This window comes from Canis lupus, chromosome X (genome assembly GCF_003254725.2).
Source record: "Canis lupus dingo isolate Sandy chromosome X, ASM325472v2, whole genome shotgun sequence".
NCBI lineage: Eukaryota > Metazoa > Chordata > Mammalia > Carnivora > Canidae > Canis > Canis lupus.
This window is the reverse complement of record NC_064281.1, coordinates 6831032-6849511: the sequence shown is the minus strand read 5'-3', so window position 1 is coordinate 6849511 and position 18480 is coordinate 6831032. Positions and strand designations below refer to the sequence as shown.

The following is an 18480-nucleotide window of genomic DNA, read 5'->3' as shown; positions in this document are numbered from 1 at the left end:
GGCCTATTTCCACCTCAGGACATTTGCATTTGCTGGTCTCTATGTTGAGGATGATCCTCTGTAGGCTGTCCCCCGGCTGGTTCCCTCCCCCTAATTAGGAGGGATCCCTCTCACTGCCTCTTCTAGGTGGTCAAAGGGATGTGGGCATTCTCTGCATTTTTTCCTTCCGATTTTTGTAAAGCTGAAAAAAAAAAAACCAGCACACTGGTGGGGAAGGGTATAATTTAATCTCTTGTGATTCCCAAAGTAATAGATATAAAGTTTGAAGGGATGAAAGAATTCACGTTAGACCATGGCCCGACCTGTCCTGCCCAGCCCGTGTGCAGGGCAGACACACGGATGGCCTGGGGACAGTGGTCCTGCCCCATCCTTGGAAATTTTATAGCTCCCGTCTGAACTGTTATTTGGCCATCACCCACCAGGCTCAGACCAAGGCATGTTAAAGCTGACCAAACCGACGTCACAATCTTGCATGAAAATCTTAAGAATCACTCTTTAACTTCCCCAGACGTTCCGGCAGTCACCGGAATCAGGTTTCCAGAGGTTCCGCTGGGTGGGAACATGCTGTGAAATCAGTTATCTCTTCCATTTACAACATGCTTCTTGAGGACTGTGCTTGTTTTATTTTTAAAAGTAAAGTTCAAACATTTAATTTTTAATAAGGTGCCAACGTTTACACAGAGGGTTACAATTAAAAAAAAAAAACAACCACATTGCTATGTGGTTGTTCCAACACCAAATGCGAATAGATCTCATAAAAGTCACACGCAGGCTCATTCCCAGCACACCTAGGACGGCAAATAAATAGTTATTACTGCGTCGGTGAAAACGGAGTCTGGTTAATGTTCCCAGGTTAGATATACATGCTCCCCCCCTTCATGTAAATCATTTCAAAGGCTCCAAGTGGAGTGTGATAAAACACTGCCCACATGAAATTAAAATGAAGGCATACTATTACAATTATGTAACTCGACAGCGCTGCTCCTCGCGTTTCTCATCTTTTCCAGCTCTCCATCTGATAAGGAGTACCGAGCAGATTTGCGCATGTTGATAATTTAAAGTAACCAGTTCTCGCCTAAGTGAAACCAATTTTTCAGTTTCTGTGACTTCCTAGGGCCAAAAATACATCTACTGAGAGGTCTTCCCCTCGGTCAGGTCTTTGGGAAGCACTAAACAGAGCAATCAGAGACTGCCTGGTTGTGAAACAGCAAACACTGAATATTGATTTGCTTCTAACACATTTAACCTTTCTCTTAATGCCATGCGCACATCTGCATTCCCAGGGAATGCACTGAAAACGCAAGAAATTCGCATGTCCCTTTCGGGTTACTCTTTATTTGGTGTCTGTCCTTCTACGACAGATTTCCTTCGAAGCAGAGCGGGAGAACAAGAAATAGGGTGATGTGCCCTGTTAGAGAACTCCTTTTCCATTCTGCGTTTATGTTTATTTACACAAAACACCGATTCAGAAAGAATCCAGAAAGCTCTACAAAAAGTCTAAGGGCTTTGGTTCTGGAAAAAGATACACACACATTATTCTGAGAAATGTTTCTTTTACTTCCACATCCCAGTTCTAGTCCTCTAGCTCATCAGATCACCTGGTAAAGTGGATGAACTACATCGGGATGCAGCAAAGAGCTGCAGAATGCCTACCCACGTGCTTTTACCAGGAAGAGGGACAAAGCGTGCGGGGAGCCCGCTCCCCATCCAGCTTGTCTGAGACCCCAGGCCGGTGGGCAAGTGGACCGCAGAGGGGAGCCAGTCCAGAGGAGGAAGGCAAGCAACCCCAGGAGCCCCGCTTGCAAACCTCCCCATCCCCGACCTTTACCCACCTGTCTGACCCTGGCCTTCTGTTGCCAAGAGCCTGAACCCCACAACAAATTAGAGGCCCAGCTTATGAAAGAAAACAGGGTTGTCTGAGTCAAGGAACAACTCCCAATGGTTTCCCATGAATTTGTGGAGGGCTCCTCCACAAATAGCCCTCTATGCTAAGCACTGGGGAAAAGGACACAACACGACACCCCTCGGTGACCTTGGTCTGGAGTAAGCTATCCCTTCACATCCCTCCATGGCCTCGGCTGGAGGCCGAGGTCTGTGGTTTCACTGACCTTTGGCTATCTGTTCACTGTTTCGTGTTCCCTCCTGAAGCTCCTGATTTCAGCTGAAAGCGTGTCCTGGATTATATAAATCCAGGCTATGACGAATACTTTTGTGGGAGGCCACGTGGGAGTAAGAGGGAACCACATGAAGTGATCTTTAAGACCTTTTAGGATTTAAAGTCCAGAAGAATCCAGCTTCACTTGCGGATGTGCCATAGAAACCTCAGTCACAACACTAATAATAGGATCTGTTACTCGATACTTCTGTGCCGCGAAGGAGGCAGGGAGATCGAATTCTCTACCACTGACTGGTATTTCCACGCTGAAGAGGCTCTTTGATATGATTTTGGAGGCCAACTGATCACAGAAAGAAATCTTCCATAGTTTATCAGCATGCTCCGACTTAACTTTTTTAACCCAAAGAACGTATCGGTACATTTTCTGATACCGACTAGAAGTTTCTAGGTTTTTATCCAAAACGAACGTTTTCATTAGGGCTAAGAAAGGATGGCTTCTGACTGGCAGTTCTATGTCGAATCTGACAGAAGGGGTGGGAAACTATAAGGTGAGAAGAGAGGATCTAGTGGGTCCGGCAAGAAAGAAGGTAAGGAGAACAGGAAGGGCAACGACAGGGACACGACGATGGCATCCAATCGGGCAGACAGTATTCCCTCCCAAGGACCAAGCCCCCTTCCTTATTAAGAGAATCTCAATTTCATTCAGAGAGCAATATGCCTAGCTAAAGACTTCCCTTCGCACACTCACATGCGGCTGGGGGAGTCATGCAACAGAATTCTAGCCAACGGACGTGAGCTGAGCATCTCTGGGCAAGTCTTGCTTTCCTCACACAGACACTGCACCTTGTTTCGTGGCCTCTTCCTCCCCCTCCGTGTCTGGAAAGCAGATATCCTGCCTGGCAGCGCAGCAGCCACCTGTGGCTACAAGGCAGGAAGCCGGAGGCCTAAGGATGGTAGAAAACAGTGCCAAAGGGCACGAATGCTCGATGATAACACAGGGGCAGTCGAGAGTGTCCGACCCCAGGTTTCTCATTCAGCTCTCCACCGTTTGTTGGATTTTTCTATTACTTGCAGCCAAATGCACACCTGGTAGGTCAATATCCAATAACGAGGTTACAAAGGGTGAGGGCCACTTGGTGAGCTGGGAAGAGCAAAGGCTGACGTGAGAGGCAAGTGGGAGCAATCGTACTCACACGGATCACACAGCGGACTAACCTACAGCTCCATGCCTTCTCACAGAAGAGACCGAAGTCCTGACTCAAAAGATAAATGCACCATCAGTACAAAGATGCCCGGTGCTCAAACTGGTGTCTACAATTTAACTCTGTGCTTTGCCTACGAGTATGCGAGTGCCCGCTTAGACATTAAAGCCGGACGTTTTGCATCCTATGGAGAAGATAATGGAACAGATTTAGAATCAATTTAGTATTTCTCTTGCAATCCATTCGGAGGAGTTCCCACTGAGACTTCGTATGCCTCCCCCTCTCTGCAGCCATAGCTAATAAGATCTAAGAGGAAAAATAAGTAGTAACACTGGGTAGCCTGTTTTGACTCTCACGTACGCTATTTGGAAATTAAAGCACACTTATGGCAAGCTGGCAACATAGAGGATGTGGCCCATGGAAAGTGCTGGACTGATCAATAATTCAGAATGCACAGGCAACAGCAATAAACAGGTGGAGCACATGCAACACATTTGCAAAACAACGAGCAGGTGCGTATACCCTCAAAATCAGGATGAATCCCTTTGTACGAGAGGAAATACGTGCAGCACTAAACACCCCAGTAGTTCGTTATGCAGTCCCAGGATGCTGGGCTTGCAGAGAGAAAGAATTCTTCATACTCATCACTGCAGGAAACCTCGATGCTGATCTGGAAACTGATGGATAAGCAAAACACTAGGCTTGGAACAGGAGCAAGAAAGGGGATGGTCATGAGTGAACCCACTGGCACCCTTTCAGCTTTCACTATGTTCCAATTTAATTTCTTTTTCTTTTCCAACAAAGTAAGTGCAAATATCTTTAGTCTGATTCGGTAAAATAGCAGCAAAACATCAGAAACCAATAAATAAAGGATGCTGACAGGTCAGTGCTCCTTTGCCTTTTGGACTCAAAACTTCACAAACATCAGCCTTAAACAGAAGGGGCAAACCTTCTGGACTCAGCATCTGTGTTCCATGTCCTTGGACAAACCACATCGTTTGCACCCACCCACATGCCCCCATGGCAGTTAATAAACTCATTAAGAAACACAGCTGGAAACTCTGAAGGGGTTAAAGCTATAAAATGCCTACTCGTTGATGTCTTTTTTTAAAAAAGGCTTCATCCTTCCTTTCAAACAAAGCTTTTGTTTCCACTGCCCCCAGTGCATAATCGTTCATTAGGATAATAACATATCACTTGTTTATTTCTTTTAAAATGACACAGTTGTGTTTTCCTCAAAATAAATGCCACCTTGTTTCTAATTAAACATGATGGATTCAGGGTCCTGGTTTGCCATCTGGGCCATATGTCTCAAAACATCCTTTTTCGTGATGATGCCAAGAAGTCTCCTGGAAAAGAAACAAAATAGAGAAAGAAGGTCAGCTTTGCAATATTGACTCATGCCTGCCCTAAAGCCCAGGGCCTTTTCCACCTGGACACATGGGGAGATATTTCCCAGCTTTCTTTGCACTCGGGTGGGGACAACTGAGTGAGCTCTGGCCAACGGCATTAGGTAGAGAGGAGAGATGCCCTTCCCAGGTCACCTGCACATTTCCTGATACTCTCTCTCCTCAACTGGCAGCCAGAGGCAGAGGAGCCAGTGAAGGACTCTGAGGTCACAGGGGACTGACTCAGGAGCCACCAAATTCAAAGACCATTCAAAGTCCTTGAATGACTGTATGGTACAGAGCTCACACCTGCTGAAGCCCACACTGGATGTGATGTGGGGGGGAATGAATCACTACCGTGTTAGGCCACTGGGATGGCAAGCTTGCTAATTACAGCCATAAACCTACAATGACTAATACACTCTCCTAAATTTCAAGACCATAATCAATCAAAAAAGGCCTTGTGAAAGCCATTGTGGAAACGTAACCACATTACAGAAATTCCAAGTATAAGGTATTTTAAGTATAAGATAACCGATTCTATTTTAAGTCTACCGCACTGGATGGGTAAAGTTTGATCATATATGTAAATGATCTCCTCTTCCAAAATCCTACTGCTTTCAAACTTATAAAAAACAAGGCCTCTTCCCAGGGTGCCTTGCGTAAGGCTGCCTGGACTACACGTTGCACAACCCCAAGGAGCACTGTCCACAAACACGACAATGTAGAGAGTACACTGGACAGCGCAGGACACGCTTCCACAACCATTCCTAGCAGCCCTTGCCTCAATCTTGATTTTATTAAATACTTAAATGACCACCTGCTGGCACGAATCATGCCCCCTCAGTCAAGTAAAAGATTTGAAAGAAAGGGATGTGCACAGCGTCCCTGGAGAAAGAAAGCTCCACTGCCAAGTGAGTTTGCAGGATGCTGCTCACCTGATCGCCAGCACACCAAAAGAAGAAAAAAAAGAGAGAGAAGTAGACAGTCTCAAGATTTCTATGTGTAAAATAATGATATACCCCCAACTCAGAAAACACAATTAAAATACACTGTGATTTGTTTTTAAATTAAAGCCAAATATAGTCAAACTCCTCTCCTATGTAACAGAAGGGAGTATGAAGAGGGAAGAGTTAAGTATTAGAGCAGCGTTCGACTCAGTTCCCTCTGGTGAAATGGATGCCGGTTAGTGAAAAGGGTCAGGCCGGCATTCTGACTCCTTTGTCCCTGAGCACCCTGGCCCTTAACCAACCCTGACCAAGTGATTGTTTTCCTGCATTGGTTTGACCACCTATGCCCCTGGGGGAGACAGCAGGTACGACTGTTCCCCTCTATCTCATAGCAACATCTTCAGGAGAGAAGAAAATAGCAAAAGGGGACTTTAAAAGCATGCTAAATCCGGGGCAGCCCGGGTGGCCCAATGGTTTAGCGCCGCCTTCAGCCCCGGGCATGATCCTGGAGACACGGGATCGAGTCGATCGAGTCCCACTTCCCACATCGGGCTCCCTGCAGGGAGCCTGCTTCTCCCTCTGCCTGTGTCTGTGCCTCTCTCTCTCTCTCTCTCTCTCATGAATAAATAAATAAAATCTTTTTTTAAAAAAAAGCATGCTAAATCCAAAGAATAGTGACAACACGGATGTCAAAACAAACCGTCATGACTCTATTGTGATGATCCAAAAAACGGGGAAATGTAAAAGCGGGACTGACTTATTAGGAAATCAACATTTTGCAGTCCCCGATGTAAGTTTGTTTAGTCAAATTATCAGTGGATTTCAAAGCCACTGGGTAAACGGCTGCTGGAAAACAAAAAATTCATCTGGTCTCAAAGGACCCCTCCACAGATTAGAGAGAGAGAGACATGTCCCTTTACAATGGAGGACTCGAGCCACCACCATCTCATCTAAGTGGCAGAGCTTATCACCAACAAAGCTGGAAGAGCTGACATCATGACCTCATCTACATTGGCATGTTGTCAGAAACTACTTAAACCAAATCAAACTATGGGGAAGCAATCAAACTCCATAGTGAGTGTGAGACTATGGATCTACAAGTGAGACTACTGATCTGGATCCTTCGGGGGTGGGGGGGGGACCTGTATCATAAATAACAACCAAAAAAAGGCAGGCAACTTTTCTAGACTGAAAGACTAAAGAGGCAAAATAAGCAAATGCAATGTGTGAACCTTGAAAGAATTCTGGGTTGAAATTTATTATGAATTGGATATTGAATATGTTGAATTACTGTTAATTTTGCATAATTACGGTTCAGTGGTGATAGAAAAGAATTTCCTTAGCTCTTAGAAGATGGATACTTAAAAAAAAAAAAAGAAGAAGAAGAAGATGGATACTTGAGTCACAGTTGCCACACCTTGGCAGCAACCAAGATGCCCTTTAGTAGGTGAATGGACCTACCATGGTCCATACACCATGGTCCCTCCAGACAATGGAATATTATTCAGCGCTAAAAACAAATGAGCCGTCAAGCCATGAAAAGCCATGGGGGAACTTTAAATACCTCTTACTAAGTAAAAGAAGCCAGTGTGAAAAGGGTACATGCTGCATGATTCCAACTCTATGACATTCTGGAAAAGGCAAAACTATGGAGAAAGTAAAGAGATCAGTGGTCACCGGAGTTGAGGGAGGGATGGAGGGATGAAGAGGCGGGGGCAGAGGATTTCTAGGGCAGAGAAACCACCCAGGGTGATACTACAATGGTGGATACAGGTTGTTCTCCATTTATCAAAACCCACAGAATGTACCACACCAGGAGTGAGCCCTCGTGTAAACTGGGGACCTGAGTTAATAAGGTATCGATATCAGTCCATCAGAGGCCGCAAATATAACAAAGGCAAGATGTTAATAAGGGAAGCTGGGGGGACAGGGGAGGGTGTACGGGAACTTGGTATTCTATGCACAACTTTTCTGTGAACTCAAAACTGCTCTAAAAAATAGTCTACTAATTAAAGAAAGAAACTCTTGTGGGAGAAAAGTGGTCGCCCAAAGGGAGAAGGGTGCCCGTGAAGGACAGAGCCAGAAACTGCTTTCTGTCTCAGCTGTTTACAGCTACTTGGCTTCAACTCTGTTTATATATTACTGCAAATACATTTCCCAAATTTATCAGAATGCAGTAAAGTTGGGACGCCTGGGTGGCTCAGCGGTTGAGCATCTGCTTCAGCTCAGCTCGTGATCCAGGGGTCCTGGGATCGAGTCCCGCATCGGGCGCCCCACAGGGAGCCTGTTCCTCCCTCTGCCTGTGTCTCTGCCTCTCTCGGTGTCTCTCATGAATAAATAAAATCTTTAAAAAAATAAAAAAACAAACAAATAGCCCAGTAAGCTGGTGATGAAGTGAATGTTACTTTGAAAAAGTAGGACTTGTTAGTGTTTGCAAAGTGATGAGGACTCTGTGATCTCTCTCTGAGATCTCTCTCTCTCACACACACACACACACACGCACACACACACCCTTCCCATATCTATAAAGCCTGGTCTTGCTGCCTTTCTTCACCCTGGAGCGGTCCGGACGACCTCCCTCCCCTTCAAGCTCTCACAGCCCTTCTGGGGAAGTCTGAATTCAGAACAATCTTGGGCTCGGGCGCCAGCTGTGCCTTGGCCCACAACGACAGGCGGAAGGGGACAGCTCAGCATCCCCCCGGAATCCGGCGCAGATCGTTAGTGGCATGACCAGTCCTATGTGATGTAAATCAAGTGTTCCAGCCCCTTTGGGTAAGAGTTCAAGTGAATCGAGGGGATTGATAAACGGTCCATCTATGACCAGGAATGCACCCAATTAGAGGAGCCAGGCGGGCTACTCTGGGCAGGCCACCCGTGCGGGGTCTGGGGGCCCACCTAGCAGGCTCGGGGAAAGCTGACACCACCTCCCCTGCCCGCCCGGCCTGTCGAGATCCCCTGCGCGGAAGACGCCACCCAAATGCAGTCTCAGCCACTGGAGGCTCCGCAGCCTCGGGCCTTCTGGGGACAGAGACTTCTGCGGCTCCTGGGCAGGGTTCACGGTCGGCTTGGACCCCGGGGCCCCGAGCCATCCTGCAGGCGAGGCGGGTCCACGGGACGAGCACAGGGAAGGCACATGGTGACGGAGTACATCAAAAACGCAAGCTGGCTCAAGACATGCCTGCCCTGGCTGCAAGCCCGAGGAGATGAAAGGCCCGCAAACAAGGATCCCTTGCCAGCAGGAACGTATCAGCATCTGTGTTTGTTTAAAATATGTAGAGCGAGAGAGAGTGCGATTTTGTTTTCTCGCAGAACATTCGGAGCCAATTTCGGCACCCAGATCTTCACAGGAAAACCTCATGGGGCTGCGTGAGGTGTGAGCGGGCGTTAAGGGCAGAATTTCCTGCCAGAACTGGAAATTCCAATGATAACTGACATTGGATTATTATTTTAAAGGAAAAGAGAAACTGCTATGCACTTGAGACGCCACGGGTGATCACAGTGGTATTTCTGCCGAGCGCTGGAAATTCAAGTATGTAAATGGGCTTCAGTGTTTTTGCAAAGTGGAGTCCGGCTGGCAGCAGCGTGCCCGGGAGCTGGCCAGACATATATATTCGAGAACCCTCCCAGACCCGAGGGCTCAGTCACTGCAGTGGCGCCAGCATTTGGGGTTTCACCTAGAGCTTTATACTCGGGGGGATTCTGTGGCCCACTGGGTACCTTTAAAAAATCACCAGCAAGTGTCCCCTCTAGCCCCGAACATTTATTTGTTGCTCACTGATTGTCCCTCCCATGTGCAACACCAACCCCCCCCCCCAGCTGCGGTCGGAGCTGAGGGCACGTGTCACGCAGCCTAGTTGTTCCCTGGGCCAGGGTGCACATTCGGCCCCTCACGCAGCCAGGACGGCAGGAAGGGAGCAAGGGAATAAGGCGGCAGTCGTGGCTGCTCACGGGCACCTGGTCCGCGGTCACTCACTCCCAGAGCTGGTGACATCCCGGGCCAGTGACCCTTCATTGCAACGGAGGCCGTCCCATGCGCCGCAGGCCGTTTGACAACATTCTTGGCTTCTACCCACTAAGTGCCAGGAGCCTCCCCTTTCTCTAGCTGTGACACCCAAAATCTTGGGGGGCAAAACCACCCTGGTTGAGAATTGCTCCGCTACACTGGAGTGTGGGCTCTGCAACGTAAACTACGTTAGAGAGGTGAGGCCTCAATACAGTTAGGGTGCCAACGTCTCCACAGCCCAAGCTCACCTCCTCCCCTCAGCCTACAGAGGAGTAGGTTGGGCGCACAATACTAGGTTCCAGGCTACCCTCACTGAGCCAATCTCTTCTTCCACCCAAGCTTCTAAAGCCATGGGATTTGGGGTACACCTCTGAACCCAAAGAATGGCCCTTGGGGCACGGTACCTCTCACACCATCACGAACCTTTTGATCTTTGCCACACTAGTTTCCTGGCTTACGATAACACAAGACAAAAGTACTATTGCCGCGGCACAGACAATGCCGTGGGGCCACCAAATCTCTCACCTCTTCAGTAACAGATGTTTGGGAAACGTGAGGTTGTTCTGAACAGATTGCTATATTAGGGAAGAATCTGAGCATAATGTGAACTTCACATTTGCTTATGGGTCATCTCATCAGTGAGAAATTCCAGGTGAATGCAGAAATCTGCACCCGGCCGACCCCAGGGCCACAGGCACACAGCCGATCCTTGAACAACACGGGTTTGAACTGCATGGGTCTACTTATATGCAGATTTTCTTCAAAAGATACAGGACAGCACTATAGATGTATTGTCTCTTCCTTATGATTTTCTTAATCACATTTCCTCTGGCTTCCTTACTCCAAGAATACAGTATGTAATACACGTTCAGACAAAATATGCGTTAATCGACCCTGGGTGTTATCGGTTAGGCTTTGGTCGACGACAGGCTACCAGTAGGTAAGTTTCTGGGGAGTCCAAAGTTCTGTGTGATGTTTGACTACAGAGGAAGCTGGCGCCCCCAGCCCAGGGTCGCTCCACCTTCACCTGTACACGGCTCACCAGCAGCAACCCTTATGACACCCGCTTCTACAAAAAAAACCGCAGGGCTTTTTCAAGGAAAAGTGATCTGTGTGTCAGAGCATTTACATGTTTCTTAACCACTTAAGGTGCAAAGCTGTGCTACATTTTTCATTAGGTCCGCCTGGTGCGTGTGTGCACACGCCGCCAGAACTGCTGCGGGTTGTACACCCAGCCTTTTTCCCACAAGCCTGTGCCTTTCACTGCTTACTTCTGTGCAGCGCCAGGTCTTTGACGAATGCACAGTCTTGTTATAGCAGAACGGGCTGTACCTTCTCCCCGAGCCAAGAGCTGCTGCGGGGGCGGCAAAGCAGCCACTACCTCCTTTGGCTCCTCCCCTTTTGGACTCAACCTTCAGCCTCAGGCGGGACAGCAGCCCTTCGGAAAGCTGCTCCCACCTTCCCAGGGGGGCCCCAGTGGCCCCGGTGCGGAGTTCCCCAGGCTCCCACTTCATTCCCATCGCACCGCTCGCCCTCGCTTCCCCACGCGTGCTCCCCACCCCTGCCCCATACTGGTCCACCCTGGTCATCCGCGAGGCCCCAGGGGGCTGAGACCGTGACTCATTCATCCATCCACACCCGTCGGGCCACTCACCCACTCCGCGTCACCAGGCACTGCCGGAGCCCCAGCTTCCGGAAGATGTCCACCACCGTCTCCATGGGGGTGTGGTCCGTGACCGTGAACGGGCTGAGGTTGAGGACACGCCGCAGCTTCAGGGGGTGCGGGCTGTTGGCCGGCAGCTCAGGGGGCTCCTCCGTGAAGTACATGATCGAATTGCTCACGATGCCCTCCTGCCTCTGTCTGGCATTCTCTAGAATGGGCAAGCAGGATCAATAAGCCACACAGAGGCCCTTGTTTGGCAACTCCCCCTGCCCCATACCCACAGAAACACACTTCTCCCCTCTGTCTGCAGCCTAGAATCCCACAGAGAAGCGGTGCAGAGGGCAAATGCCGCCTTCTTAACGAGGGGCTTCAGCCAAACATCTGTGAAATTGGCATCTCTCGGAAGCCAATGCCGTGCAAGGGTGCCCTGCTGTGACCCGATCATTCACGGCCAGAGTCTTGACACGTGGGCCCGAGCAGGGCAACTTCTTTGGGAGCATGTACTGCCTCCTCCTGGGCTCCAGGGCACCCAGAAGGCCCAGGGTCCTCTACCTTTCTTTCCTAACACTCCCTCACCTCATCATGGGCTCAAGTTGGACATGATAAGAAATCTCGCTGAGCTGCCCAATGACCTCAATATGCTGTTTTTCTTTTTTTACAAACTAACTTTTAACTGGCCCAAATGGCATTATGAATCCTGAAAGCAACAGAAACCAGTAGGACCATCCCAGGCTCAGAGCCCAGAAATGCAGCTCAATCCCAAACATGACTCCCGGGACCAAAGAAATAACTCCAGAAAAGCCACGTTCCCCCCACCTCTTGGATCTCCTCTCTTAAAAACGGACCATTTTGTGGATTCCTCAAAGAAAGATAGTAAAACTGTTATGGTAACAATTAGCCTCTTTCTATCTGTAGGCAAGGACATGCAAAAGCAAGCTGAAGAAAAGTAGGGTAACAGGAACTCATTAGAAATACAGCTTTATGCAGTACTAGAAACCCAGGCTATTTTAAGTCACACATGAAATAAATCCATCGGTCTCAAGATATTTCTCCAAGGCGATTTTCCTTCTGTTGGAATTTTAATCTTTCTTTTGGTTCATGGGAAAAGGTTAGGAAAAATGTACAGTGAGCCTTGCCTTAAAATGGATCCTGGTTTCTATAATACATTTCTTGCCTTCTCAAAGACTACTATTCACCTATATTGTTCTTTGAAAAATAAAATTCTAACTGCCTGCTCTAAGGCCATTTATTGCAATAGAGTACTCTAATGGAAAACTGGCCACATTTGGGGTCAGGCTGAGTTTGAAAAGGGGTCTCTGTTTAAAAGAGAAACAGTGGGCCCGCTGGGCAAATGCCGGCACATTATGTGGGTCAGGTTAAATCTAGTTACATCAAATGGGATAGGATTCAACCACAAATACCAGATGACGCTGACGCACAACGTTTTTAAATGTGGATGCTACACGATACGCACTGCACATTTCTCTCCTAAATCAAGAATGGTTCCAGCGCGGAGCACTAAGGTGAGGAGGCAACAATCGACACATACTTAATGTGCTGCTCGTTTGGCACAGACTGACCAATTCTCCAAACGGCCCACATAACAGGAATCCCATCTAGTTCAACAATCGGATCAACTGGATTAAGGATCAATCCACATCAGGACTGGCTCGAGCCACGAACCTCAATCAAGAACTGGACACATGATTTGCTGAACCCCTTGTAAAACCAAATACAACTTAGTGAACTGTCAATCCACTTGTTGAAGTAAATAACAACCTTCTATTTCCACTGAATCTCCTGATTGGGTTAGAAGCCCTGGTTCTAACAGCAGCTGGTTCAGTGATTTCCTGCTCACCAGTACATTCCCAGTGCCTGGACAATGCCTGGTATACAGAAGGCACAAAACAGATGATCGTCAAAACCATGCATGAATCAATCAATAAGTGAAAGAATGAGTGAGCAGTTCTACTAAATGGCAGTGTGCTTGGTTCTGCCTCCCATGTAGAACAGAGCCCATTTCACATAAGACGCACTGGCGGGGGGTGGGGGGGGGTGGGGATCCCTGGATGGCTCAGTGGTTTAGTGCCTGCCTTCGGCCCAGGGCGTGGTCCTGGAGACCTGGGATCGAGACCCATGTTGGGCTCCCTGCATGGAGCCTGCTTCTCCCTCTGCCTGTGTCTCTGTCCCTCTCTCTCTCTCTCTCTGTCTCTCTCGTGAATAAATAAATAAAATCTTTAAAAAAAAGAAAAAGACGCATTGGGAAGGAAAGCCCATGAGCTATTCACTGCCGAACAAGAATTGAAGGCATGAGCTGGGCCCAGAGCCAGATATGTGAGCCATGTTCCTTGCTACTCCAAGAGTGCCAACTGCTGCTCTCTCTCTGGAAGGGCCCTGCTAGGCCACTTTGGAACTCTACTATCTAGACTTCTCTTAGCACTTCAAACGTTGGGGCGGGGGGGGGGGGGGCATGGTGCTACACACAGGCCAAAACCTGATGAATGGAAGAACCAACAAGAAAGCTTTTTGCCTCTGCTAGGGTGAACCATCTACTCCCGGTTTGGACAAGAAATCTTCATCAGTCACCCAAATGTCTGCAACAAACTACAGCATGTATGCTCACAGAGGGCAGAGACTGGCTCGGGCCACCCCTGTTCGCCCAGCAACTAGGACAGGACCAGCACGTGGCGGGTACACAAGAAATAGTGACTCCTCACCCTGGGGATGATCCAGGGCTACAAGAGTGTAGACTCCCAGGCCCTAGGGACTCGTGAAAGCCGATGTTAGAAAAGAAACCCCCTAAAAAGCCCAATGTTTACATATGTAGAAGACCCAAAAGATGGGACGCCTGGGTGGGTCAGTGATGAGTGTCTGCCTTTGGCTCCGGGTGTGATCCCAGAGTCCTGGGATCAAGTCCCACATCGGGCTCCCTGCATGGAGCCTGCTTCTCCCTCTGCCTGTGTCTCCGCAGCCCCCCCGTCTCTCATGAATAAATTAATTAATAAAAAAAGACCCAAAAGATAAGGAAATGCACTAAATATTAACCACGGCCTTCTATGCTGCTGAGAAAGTATGTGCCTTTTTTAATTTTCCTTTTTGCTTCTGATTTCCCCAATATTCTAGGAATATGTATTACTTTCATTTAATTTTATTTATTTATTTTTTAAGATTTATTCATTTGAGACAGAGAGATACAGAGAAAGAGAAGATGAGCAGAGGGAGAAGTAAGCTTCCTGCTGAGCAGGGAGCCCGTGACATGGGACTCAATCCCAGGACCCTGAGATCATGACCCAAGCTGAAGGCAGACACCCAACCTTCTGAGCCACCCAGGCGCCCCTATGTATTGCTTTAAAAAACACAATAAAGGGACGCCTGGATGGCTCAGTGGTTGGGCACCTGCCTTTGGCTCAGGGCGTGATCCTGGAGTCCCGGGATCGAGTCCCACATTGGGTTCCCTGCATGGAGCCTGCTTCTCCCTCTGCCTGTGTCTCTGCCTCTCTCTCCATGTCTCTCAGGAATAAATAAATAAAATCTTTAAAGAAAAATTAAAAATAAAAATAAATCAAAATAAAAAAAATTAATAAAAATGTAATAAATTGTATTTTTAATTGTTTTAAAGATCAATTAAGGGGATCCCTGGGTGGTGCAGCGGTTTAGCGCCTGCCTTTGGCCCAGGGCGCAATCCTGCAGACCCGGGATCGAATCCCACGTCGGGCTTCCGGTGCATGGAGCCTGCTTCTCCCTCTATGTCTCTGCCTCTCTCTCTCTCTCTCTCTGTGTGACTATCATAAATAAATAAATTTAAAAAAAAAAAAGATCAATTAAGCTATTCTTAACACAGGAGGTTTGTTATCTCTTCTACCAGAACCAGTATCAGTGGCCACAGCTCCTAAAAAATGAGGTACGTTTTGTGAGTACCTGTTAAGGTACATTCCACTGTCTAGCGGACAATACGATGATAACACCAAGCACAGGGAGGGTAATTTGTGCTTACAAATTTCACAAACTATGAGTGCTGGTAAAGTAAATTTCACAAACTATGACAGACCAGGAAATGTTAAGACTAGAAATAATCACACATTCAGTAAGCTATTCCCATGCTTTTAGAGCACTGGTTCTCAGCTGATCCTTAGTGGACACTTGGAAATTATCTGGAGACATTTTTGGTTGTCAAAACTGGGAGATGGTGATGCTACTAGCACCTGGTGGTCAGAGACCAGGGATGCTGCTAAACACCCTATGGTGCCCAGGACAGCCTTCACAGCAAAGAATGATCCAGCTCCAAATGTCAATAGTGATAAAGCTGAGAAGCTCTACTTCGGAGTAATCAGTCACGTCTTTAGAGAGATAATAACCTATCATCCTGTTCATCAAAAATGCTTCCATGTAACAGACGTCATTAACCAAAAAGGTTAAAATGGAAAACCGAAAGCAACTAAGTGGTGGTCGGTACAAAGATGATGTGATTTTTTTAAAAAATTAAAAAGTGAAAACTATTTAGAAGAAAAACCAGAGGATTTTATGATACGTTAGTTTGCTGCTGCGTGGAGAAGCCCCTCTGTACATGTGTTTTAAGCCCCAGCAGAAAGCAACAGATGACACCGCCGCTCTCCGTGGCCTACTGCAATCATGAACAGCCCTCCCAGGAAGAAACCACTTTATCCCTAAATAGCCCTTCCAACAGATCTGACACTTTGTTCAGTTCTGGACACAGATCTCTTTCTGCAAGTAAGCATCTTCCACATGCTGGAGAATCATCATTAAATCATCCACCAGATGAAAAAAAAATGAGGGTTCCCTTAACTCTTGCCTGTGACTCTAACTTTCCATCCCTTTAATCATCTTTGCGGCTTCCCGCTGAGTCCTCTCTGAACCCGTCCTCACCTAATTGCAGAATTCAAGACTAGAAGAGTCTGAGCCCCGCTGAGCACAGAAAGAGCCTCATATTTGCAAATAGCACCGAGAGGTAAAGTCCCTTTTACTGGGAATTTGCACATGGGTCTCACGCGGCCCCATGTGTCAGTATGTGACGGGGAAGTGGGCCACGTGTCCTCGGTGGGGCCAACAGCTAACAAGGACACTGGCTACAGCTCAGCGTCCCATGGTTTGAAAATAACAAAGCATTTTCAGCTTCATGTGAGCAGTTGCTATGATTGTTTTTTTAGATTCCATTTATTTATTTGAGAGAGCTGGAGACAGAGAGAGAGAGAGAGAGAGAGAGAGAGAGAGAGCACAAGCGGGGGGAGAGGCAGAGGGACAAGCAGACTCACCACTGGGCAGGGAGCCCGACTCGGGACTCGATCCAGGACCCTGAGATCATGACTTGAGCCGAAGGCAGGCATTCAACGGACTGAGCCACCCAGGTGCCCCAGGTGCTACAGTTTCAACATGATGTGTAAGAAAAACCCTTATTTACCTCCTCTACTGTTCTTATTCAAACGATCTTTGACCTACCTATAATCTTTGCTCCTAATTCCTCTGAAAATGAAACTGGCAGGAGATAGTCACTAGCTAAGTGCTAAAGTCATATTTCTCTATTCACGAGAGGCCCCATAATTCCGCAAATACAGGTCACACATTTCTCCACCAGAGTACAGGGACTCTTCTGTTTCCATAGATCAGGAAAACAGCTTCTCTGATTGCTCAGAGTGAAACACTCCTTGCCTTTCCACAAACCACGTGAACAACAGCTTCTATACTATTATCGGTCTGATTGAAAGCGTATAGGTATTATTTACACGGCGTGTTGCCTCTTCAGACATTCCAAACATAGCTTCTAAGAGAGCGCTCCGTCGGCAAGCTTAAATTTCTTCACTAACCGGTTGATGACAATTACTGCTTCCCACTTGATTACAGTAATGGGTTTCAGCCAAATTAGTAAGCTGTCTCCTAGCAGGTGTGCCAGGAGCTGCACAATAGGAAATGGATCCAGTGATGTTACTTTAGTTTTTAAATTTCAGCTTTTGCTTAAAAGATTTTAGAGACTGAATAAATTTTTCAAGGCTGCTGATTACATTATTTTAAAACAAACCCAACCCTGCTCATACAGCTTAAAACAAGTCTCGTTACTTTTAAGGTAATATTTATGCCCACAGGCACCTACCTGTTAAGCGACAGTACCTATAATAGAGGAGCATCACTGAGCATGTAAGCACAAATGAGCTATCGTGCCCAAAATATAAACCCAGCGTGGCTTTGAGGGAGGTAAATACCTTTGAGCCGCAAACTAAAATTAGAGACGCAGCTTATCCAAACCTACTTTTATAAAGCCTTTGCTGAAGATACTCTAAAGATATTTATAAGAGATATTTAAAGATATTCAACATCACAAAGAGATTTTTAAACGTTGAAAGAGCCTTAGAAATAATGAACCAGGGATCCCTGGGTGGCGCAGCGGTTTAGCGCCTGCCTTTGGCCCAGGGTTCGATCCTGGAGACCCGGGATCGAATCCCATATCGGGCTCCTGGTGCATGGAGCCTGCTTCTCTCTCTGCCTATGTCTCCGCCTCTCTCTCTCTCTGTGCGTGACTATCATAAATAAATAAAAAAAAAAATAATGAACCAAGGGCCGGGGATAAGCAAAGGGTCCTCTGGTGAAGGTGTGTTCCCAGGAGGGCACTGGGCAGTCACGGCCCGGCCAGTCCCACTGGCAAACTTCTTCAATCCTCTGGAAGCAGGATCCGTGTGCTAAAGCCATCAAGTGTACAGGTGAGCTGCGCCATGGGCCCAGCCCACCATCAGGTGCTGGGATGCAGTCACCGGGGCAGGCGTGCTGAGCTGGATGGCATTTGCGCCATGGGTGCGTGTCACTGGCCCCTGCCCCGCGGCATCGGGAGCCCTGGCAGGACTCCACCCCAAGGGGGGCTCCGAGGCTCACTGTCCTTCTCCCTAGGTCTCCATGTGACTCACACCGGGCCTTTATCTCGGGAATCCAACCTCCCACCTCCATTTCAGCGCGGGCCTCCCGGCTGCTGGGCCCACAGGCGTGCTTCTCCGAGCCGCCTGTCTCTGGCACACCCCACCTAGGCATCACCTAACTCAGCTGCCGGCCCCTCGGCCCAGCCCATTGCAGCTAGCACCCCGCAGGAAAAGCAGCACATGGCCCTGACCCACGCGGGCCTCTAAGTACCGGAATGGGACAACAGTGCCACCAAGTGAA

At 47.9% G+C, this 18480-nt stretch overlaps 1 protein-coding gene across 3 annotated transcripts in view; it reads right to left on the bottom strand.

Annotated features, from left to right (window-relative positions):
* Nucleotides 1–600: 600 nt before the first annotated feature.
* Nucleotides 601–18480, bottom strand: part of CLCN4 (chloride voltage-gated channel 4) — a 69317-nt gene continuing 51437 nt past the window's right edge. For all 3 annotated transcript variants that reach the window (XM_025436310.3, XM_025436317.3, XM_025436323.3), the window contains 2 exons: nucleotides 11314–11530; nucleotides 601–4667 (listed from right to left, as the gene is read on the bottom strand). In XM_025436310.3, the coding sequence (XP_025292095.1) occupies nucleotides 4577–4667; nucleotides 11314–11530 (308 nt within the window). In that variant the 3' untranslated portion in view covers nucleotides 601–4576. The remainder of the gene's footprint in view (nucleotides 4668–11313; nucleotides 11531–18480) is intronic.